At 36.1% G+C, this 9238-nt stretch overlaps 1 protein-coding gene across 1 annotated transcript; it reads right to left on the reverse strand.

The window, feature by feature from the left end:
- Positions 1 to 254: 254 nt before the first annotated feature.
- Gm21155 (predicted gene, 21155) lies at positions 255 to 938 on the reverse strand. The gene has a single exon (XM_017318811.1). The coding sequence runs from the start codon at positions 936 to 938 to the stop codon at positions 255 to 257; it is 684 nt and encodes a 227-aa protein (XP_017174300.1).
- Between the last annotated feature and the right edge of the window lie 8300 nt (positions 939 to 9238).

Below are 9238 nucleotides of genomic sequence, written 5' to 3' on the forward strand. Positions count from 1 at the left end.
ATGTATGCACTGTTCACAGCCTGAGTTGCAACTTTCATCTTGCTTTGATGTTCTTTCCACCATAGTCCATCTTTTCCAACAATGTGTTCACTAAAAGCATGCCATGTCACACGTATTAATTTTTAGAACAAAACAAATTTTATTGACAAAGATACTGAGGTTGTCAAAGACCCATAGGTACCCAACACAGGAAAATAAACATTTTTTTCAATCCTATAAGTTTACATTTCTGTACTTTGTGATTTTTTTTTAATTTAAGTGATATTTGACACCAGAGTATAGACATAGATATGTAGGTCACCAAGAAATTTGATAAAGTACACAGTAGAATTGGCTAGAACTTTGTAAACAACCTTTCCGAACTTTTTGGATCCATCATCTCTGGTGTACTGCACCCAGGAACCTATTAAGAAGTCATTGTCATCACCTGATCTCGCCTCAGCCAGAGGGGTCTCTGGAATGATGTGGAGGTTACCTTCCTTGTAGTCATCCAGGAGCTGATAGACGTAGAGGACCGGATCCTTCTTGTAGGAAATGTAAAAATAGTCCTGTAAGAATGGCACCTGGGCTAGCACCATCCCACTCCAGTTGTCCTCAGAGCCATCTTTCCCCTCAAATTTGTGTTGTACCTCTCTGCAAACCAGGGCGCTGGCGAGGTGGACATCCCTCACCTGAAGAAAAACTACTTTGTGAGGCAAGACCTTAAGATTTAAAATCCTCTCATCGCTGTGGAGCTCCTGTCCGTAGACACTGTCAATTCCGTCATACTTCACCAAATAAAGAGAAGGGTTTGTTGGCAGTTGACCTAGAATGATGGCCTTCCAATGGGTGACAGGCTCATTACCTTCCTTCCACCCGTGAGAAATTCTGCAGCCAACAATATTCCCCAGGGCCTGGGAAGAAGGCTTCCTCCTACTCTTCTTCTTGAGTGATGTCATGCTCAGACTCTTCAGAGGTATTGTCTTCTACCTGGCTGTAGACCTGTTGTGCTAGATCACACTGTCTAAGTGGCTTCCATTCTCTTCAAATATCATACTTGCCCATTGCCTGGGACTGAAGATCTTGCCCGTTTACACCAGACACAATGCTGTTGCCTCTGTCATATATATGAATTCCTGATGGGCAATGGTTATGGGTTGGGAGTGAATGCTGGACCAAGACTCTTCTCTATGAGAACTTCTGAGCATGTGAAGAAGACTATGCTAAACAGATTTGAGCTCCTAAAATTAATTTTATAAAAATAAGAAGTTAATAAGTTAGCCATGGTGGTACACGCATTTAATCTCAGAACTCAGAAGGCAAGGACAGGCAGATTTCTAAATTAGAGACCAGCCTGGTCTACAAAGTGAGTTCCAGGGAAGCCAGTGCTATAGAGAGGAACCCTGTCTCAACAACAACAACAACAACAACAACAACAAGTAAAAGAAAACAGAAGAAAATCAAACGAAAAACAAACAAAAGAGAAATTCAAACAAAAAATAACAAAACAAACAATCAAATGGAGAAGTTAATAGGAAGTGGTGGTGACCCATAACTTTAATCATAGTACTCAAGAGGCAGAGTGAGGCAGACCTTAGTGAGATAAAGGCTAGTCTGGTCTACACAGTGAGTTTCCTGACAGCCAAATCTAAACATACAGAAACTCAAATAAAATTAACCAAGCAGGCAAACAAACAAACAAAGAAACAAAGAAACAAAAAAAACAAGGACATAAAAATAGTGTAATTAACAAGTAATTCTCTAGAGCTCAGAAGAATATACTCAGATCAATATTTATTTCTTCAGCCCTGAGTTAATTTGTCTCTGATGAGGATCATCTCCTTGAAATTCTATGTCAATTTAGGTTGTGCTATGACTATTACACCCAATGATCAAGAAGAAGAGAAAAAAAAAATAAAAGGGCCAGAAGGGTCACCATGACTCTCTTGTATGTGTAAGGACTGAGCTAAGTGCCTGTATTCACAAATATCTTCCCAGGGACACAGCACACCACTGTCCTTCTTTATTGTTTCTCCTGACCCAGCTTCAGAATTATTTGATGAAGCCATTGCATCAGTGAACTCAAGAACAACTCAACAATTTGAGGCAATATCAGCCATTTAGAACTAATATCTTCTAACATGCACTTGGACAAAGAGGAGATTTGGCATTTTAGTGGAATTGTGATCTAGATATTGTTAGCAAGGATAATAAATTCAGGAGATAAACTAACCTAGACCATTCATCTCCCTAGCTAATAAACATGGAGAAAGTAAATTGTACAGTAACTCTCTGTAGGAGAGAAAATTTTTAGCTTTCTGTAGCTATGAGGGTCCTAATTACTACATAAATATACTTACCCATAGAAAAATATCCTAGTTGTCAAGATTCTGTCTCCTGATACAGACCAGGCACCAAAAGCCTGTGGGAAAAAATGACCTGGCTTTGACACACCACTGTGAAGATAGTGAACTCACCTTAAATGGATTCTAGTGCCTCCAAGTGGAATAGATGCGCAACCTCCAGCCAGTGCTCTGTGACATCACCCTAGTTCAGCTTACATCATAGAACCCCTCTCAGGCTGGTTCCTTCCCTAGTTACACTCAGAAACGTTCAGCATCTCGAATTTACCTTTTCATATGGCCTCCTAGAAATAATAAATGAAATCCCAACTGAAAGGCCTGATGATCTGAGTAATATTCTGCCAAAGAATTTCACCCTTGCATTGTTTTTATTGTTTGGTTGTTGGATTTTTATTTATTTGTTTGGTTTGTGTTTTGTTTTGTTTCATTTTTGTTTTTATTTTCGTTCTGAGAAAGTCTTCGGTTTCTGACTTGACAACATCCATGGTGGTTATTTTTCATGTTCCAACCTTTCCCTTGGTTATCTTTAAGCTGTGCTTCTTATCATAAATATTGCCAGACTCTTTGAGGCAGCACACTGGATAGCACACCAATTTTCACTTTATGAAAACCCACAGTTAGAGGAGGACTATTTTTATGCAAAAAAACCTGGAATTTGACAGGGTTAAATGACATATATTGAAACCAATGGCAATCATGAATTATGGATTCTTTGGAAAGTAAGAGGAAAACATAGATCTTGGGCATGCTTACAAAGTTGTGATAAAATTAAAACAAACCTGATATCTCCCAGTCATATTTTAAAGGTTTTTAAAATTTACCAGCACTTCTGATTACAAGGAATTTCAGAGATTAAATGCAGTAAAACAGGATGAAATAGATGAGGTAATTTTACTTTTGAAATATGTGTAGACAGAATACTGGACACAGGTATGTATAAAATTTACTTACAAATTAGAGGACACTTTAATTGTTCATGCCACATAGATCTTCAGTTCTTCAAAAAAAATCGTTTTCAGTACCTTCCATGGTCCCCACCACACCCTGTACATCATCTTCATAGAATATGACACTATCCATAGAGAGCTAGATCCTTCAACAACAGTCATAAAAAAAAAATCATTCCTTAAGGTGTGGCCACAGGCCAATGTGATGGAGGATCTTTATCTGAGATTCTATCTTCCCAGGTTGATTTAAGTTCAAAAAAAAAAATCTAAGAAGGACCACTACATATCCATATCATCAATATTGATTGCCTCACTGTATGAAACATACATGCTATGGAGTGATTTTAGATGTCAACTACTGGATGAATGCCTTAAAAAGGAGAGAGAGAGAGAAAGAAAGAGAGAGAGAGAGAGAGAGAGAGAGAGAGAGAGAGAGAGAGAGAGAGAGAGAGAGAGAAATATATTTCTCATCTATGTGTATTAGTGCAGGGCTTTGTTTTCAAAAAAATGGATGGAACGTTAAAATACTATATATTAGGTTAGACAAGTAAAACTCAAAATGACAATTGTGAAAATATAAATTTAATAAGAGGCATTAAAAAATAGGAGGTATTTTGGAAGAGTAAGCGCAGCAGCAGGGGGAGATTTGATACCAATGGAGGATAGTGGGGAGGATGAAGATGGTAAAAGGACACTATAAACCTGTGCAAAGGGTCACAGAAAAGGCCTGCGACTTGTACACTTAAAAAACACTGGTATAAAGTAACAGAGTCCAAATAATATTTTGATTAATTTGGGGATTTTAGCTTCAAGACACTATAAAATATATTTGTATTTTTCAACTCAGGTGTGGTTCTTGCTATGTTGTACATGATATGGGTGACAGGATATGGTAAGGTGCTTCAATGTTTGTGTATCATTTATCATCAAATGCACATGTCACTCAGTGAGCTGCAAGGCTATCACAGGGAAGGAGGTATCTAAAGATATTAAGTGTACATGACGTAGGGAGAATAATGCCCCCACACTACTATAGATGTTGAAATAATCACATGTGTTTCCCAAGAATAATTTTCTGAAGATTAATCCCCAGGTGTGAATATATTTGGAAGAAATTGAATGGGTCAGGAGGGATATGACTTACATATAAAAATAATTTAATTATGCTGTTATAGAAAAGGTTTAATTATGAAAGGGAGTTTGGCACTCTCTTTTCTCTTTCTAGCCCATTGGTTCCCTCTGTGATGACATCATCTCACAAGAATTCACTCATTTGCTGATGGTGTGTTCATCATTGAATATACAGACTCCTGAAAAGAGTCATACAAAATATGCTTCATTATATACTAGACAATTAGTGTCATTTTGTTTGGCAATACAACATGTATGATTATGCCTCAGAATCATGAGCAGCCATATGGGAAATATAATTAGTACATTTCTGCTGACTGAAGATCAGATGTGTTGAGTGTTATCATGTGTGCTGTTCATGAGAGGAAGCTGCATAGATGGTGAGTATAGATCAGAGAGGAACATCCAAGGAGGACACTATGTAAGGAACCCTAGGAAGAGCACCATCACTGCTTTTAGCTAGTACACATATTTTTAGAATCCCCACTTTCTAGGGTGGAAAAGAAAACTGTATTACTCTAATTTACTAAGTATGGTCATTTGATACATCAGTGATCATCATCAAGGTGAACAGGTGTTGACAGAAGTTTGGGGACTCAGAAGAAGCCTGTTCTGGGAAAACCCATTGCCTTCAAAGAACGGAGATTTCTGACCAGCAACACTGGATAAACAGTCTACATTGGCAGCAGTAGCCCCATTGTGTCCAAATTAGTGGTTTTCAATCCACTAATCCATCCATAAGCAGCCTCCAAGCACTGACACCATTGCATACACTGGCAAGATTTTGCTGGAAGGACCCAGATTTAGCTGTCTCTTGTGAGGCTTTGCCATGGCCTAGCAAACACAGAAGTGGATGCTCACAGTCAGCTATTGGATGAATCACAGGGACCGAAATGGAGGAGGTAGAGAAGGTACCCAAGGAGCTAAAGGGGTCTGCAATCCCATAAGTGGAACAACAATATGAACTAAAGAAACCCCCCAGAGCTCATTTTTCTAGCAGCATATCAGAGCTCATGTTTCTAGCTGCAGTTGTATCAGAAGATGGACTAGCTGGTTATCATTGGAAAGAGAGCCCCATCAGTCTTGCAAACTTTATATGCCTTAATTCAGGGGTATGCCAGGGACAAGATGTGGTGGTGGTGGTGAGGGTGTGGTTGAGGTGGGTATGTGGGGACTTTTGAGATAGTATTGGAAATGTAAATGAAAAAATACCTAATTTTAAAAAAAATGAGGAAACCATTGTCAGAATCACCAGCAAGAATTTTAAATAACTGCCCTAAAATCTGGATTTAGGATTCCTTGAGAATCTTCCAAAACAAAAGGAAATGCAGAATCTTGGTGCTGTTATTGGAGAAGCAAGAGAAAAGCAAACAAGAATTCATCACAGAAAAAAAGACAGAAGAAGTAAGAATTAAAGACATATTTGGGCAAGATGAATAGTGAAGTAGAGATTAGAGCAAGCAGAAAGGACTGAGGAGATAGCTCACTGCTTAGGCCCACTGATTGCTTTTGCACAGGACCAGGGTTCAATTTCTAACACCCACATGGTTGTTCACAACCACCTGCAATTCTAGTTCTAGACGATCTGATGACCTCTTTGGACAACACACACACACACAGACACACACACACGCACACACACACACACACACACACACACACACACACACACACACACACACACACACACACACACACACACACACACACACACACATATACTCACCCACAGAGAAAAAAAATCTTTTAGAAAACAATTATACAAACAAAAAGGAGTCAAGTATAGTTTTATTCCCCTTTAATACCAGCACTCAGAAGCAGGCTAAAATATGTAAGTTGAATGACTGCCTAGCTGATAGGTGTGTTTTCAGAATTTTCTTTTTCTTTTTCTTTTCTTTTTCTTTTCTTTTCTTTTCTTTTTTTTTGATTTTAGGACTATTTCAGTATTTGTTTAAAGATTCTAGATTTTTTTTCTATTTACTTCTTCTAATGTTTTAGGCTTTTTTTTCGGGCTTTTTAGTATTTTACAGTTTTCGGGTTTTTTTTTTTTTGGGGGGGTGCAGGAGGGTAAAGCCCTTTGGGTTATTTAGAGTTTTAGGGTTTTAATGGTTTTAAATTTGGGCGATTGTTTTTTCCTTACAAGTTTTTTGTTTGTTTGTTTGTTTGTTTGTTTGTTTGTTTTTGGTAGGGTTGAGGTTTGTTTGTTTATTTATGTATTTATTTATGTGTTTATTTATGTATTTATTTATTTATTTTAGATCTTGATTTCTCCTAGAAATTTAAGGTATTTCAGGGTTTTAGGGCTTTTTAGGGTTTATGAATAATTTTAGGATAATTGTAGTTTTTTGTGTGTTTTTGATCTTCTTGTTGTTTTGTTTTGTTTTTGTTTCTTTTTATACTTTTAGTGTTTTATAGGGTTTTAGAATTTTGTAAAGGTTTTTTGTTTTCTTGTGTGTGTGTTTGCTTTTTTTTTTATGGGTTTAGGATTATTTTTGTATCTTAGGATTTTAGTTAATGTTTCAGGGTTTTGTAAGCCTTTTGGGGGGGGTAGGGTTGTTTTTATAGTCTCAGGATTTTAGTTAGTGTTTCAGGGTATTGTAGGTGTTTTGTTGTTGTTGTTTTTTGTTTGTTTATTTGTTTGTTTTTGTTGTTTTGCTTTTTTAAGCGGGTTTTCAAGTTTTTTTTTTTTTGAGTTTCAGAGATTTGATGTGTTTTTAGAACTTTTTAAAAAAACTTTTTTTAGGGTTTTACAGTTCTTTTGGGTCTTTTTACTGTTGTTGAGATTGTTTTAGAATTTTAGGGTTTTTCTTTATTTTTTAGTTTTGTTTTGTTTTTTAATTTAATTAAGGAATTTTTAAAAATTGTTTTAAGCATTTTTTTAATAAGGTTTGTAAAATGATTTTCTTTTCCAGTGTTTTTGGCGATTTTTTAAGGCAGAAGAATTTGTAGTTGTTGGGGTGGTGGTTTTGTATCTTTTCATTATCTTTTTTTTTTTAATTTTTTTTTTTTTTTATTTTCTCATTAGGGATCTAGACTTGTAGAGTTTTGGATTTTTTTTAGGGTTTTATAATTTTTTTAGGGTCTTTTTAGAGTTCTTGTGTTTTCTTATTTATAGAATTGTAGGGTTTTAAAAATGTTTATTAAGATTAAAAAATAGCTTTTTTCGGTCATTTAGTGTTTGTTTAATAATTTTAGCGTTTTTAGGGTTTTAGGTTTTGCTTTATTGTTTTAGGGTTTTTTTTTTACGTTTTTTTAAATGATTTTAGGGTTGTTCGCAGTGTATTTGGAGAGATTTTTTTTTTAAGGCTTAGTGTGGTTATTGTTCTTTCCTTGTTTGTTTGTTTGTTTGTGGTAATGATTTTTTGTTTTTTTGGGTCTTTGTAGAGATCTAGATTTTTTTTTGTTTGTTTGTTTGTTTGTTTAGGGTTTTAGGTTCTTTTAGTTTTATTTTTTCAAAAAAAATTATGTTTTTTTATTGTTTGTTTGTTTGTTTGTTTGTTTGTTTTTAGGGTTTTTGTTGTTTATTTAAAGCTTCAAGTTTATTTTCTTTTCTCTTCTTTTTTCTTTTTTCTTTTTTAGAGTTTTTAGGGTCTTTAAGGTTCTATCTCTAAGAACATAGAAACTGAACCTATTGCTTTTAGATTATTTATAAAATGTATTCCATTCTGAAAACAAGAAACACTATAAAGTCATGTTTGTTCATTTGCGTGTATGTCCCCAGGAGCTATAGATTATGTGTGCCTAATGCAGAGCTCTACAATATGTCCTGATCATACAGATTTAATTGTCACATCATGAAAGTTCAAGAACTATAATATAAAGTTATATCTATGTATCCTAGTTCATTCATCTTTCAAACAAATATAGTAGAAATGTCACAGAGGGCAGAATTTATTGATCATGATTTCGAAAAAGGACCTCAAAAGTCATTAAATCAAGTATCTTATACTAGCCAAACTCTACCCATCTATCCAGTTCACTCCTGTAAGAATAATTGCACCTTGGGTTTGGTTAATTCTTATTAAATTCTCCAGTTAAAAAAGGTCTTTATTAGCCCCCTTCCAGCTTAGTGAAAAACTCCATTCACTCTCCTTCTGAAAGCAAAAGCATTTTTCTTTCACAGACTATGTTAATTTTACAACATTTGCCCCTGGATGGTTTCCATTTCCACAGTTTTGTTTGCCATGACTCAATATTTCATCTCTATTCAGACAACTCCTCTCATATATCACAGGTTAATACACAATGCTCATTTGTGAGTCATGCCAAGAAAGCGGAATGAACTTTTGGGATACAGAAGAGGGAAAGACACAAGAGCAACAGAAGTATCATTAAGCTGGATACTACTCTAGAATACTGCATGCTATTCATGTATCCTGGGGATCCAGAAATTCATCTAGACTGGACCCTAGTTATCCATTGGAAGGATGTAGTCTGAAGCTTAGCCTATTAACTGGCAGCTCCCATAGCTTTGAACCGATCCAATGATTTTTATCTTCCACACACCAACCAGTAGTTTCCAAGCTACATTCCCTCTCACAGGCAAAAGCCCGGAAAAAGAATAGAAAGCACTGTACTGTGTGCTAGGGTAGTGCTCATAGAAGGTATTGGCAATCTGCACTGAATCTATTAGCACAACTGCAAAGGTATGTGGCACAGGCAATCCAAGGATCACCATGCTTCCCATTTTATCTCTCCAGTCTATATATCCACTCCCAACTCTACACACTATGCTCCTAATCCTAGGGATCATTTAGAGGTCTCATAAATACCACCATGTATAACCCCAGAAGATGAGAGATGTTTGAAGCACATCGA

Source organism: Mus musculus, chromosome Y, assembly GCF_000001635.26.
Source record: "Mus musculus strain C57BL/6J chromosome Y, GRCm38.p6 C57BL/6J".
Lineage (NCBI taxonomy): Eukaryota > Metazoa > Chordata > Mammalia > Rodentia > Muridae > Mus > Mus musculus.

Excerpts from the sequence above, each read along its gene's own strand:
- Gm21155 (XM_017318811.1), bottom strand. The coding sequence starts at position 938 with ATGACATCACTCAAGAAGAAGAGTAGGAGGAAGCCTTCTTCCCAGGCC.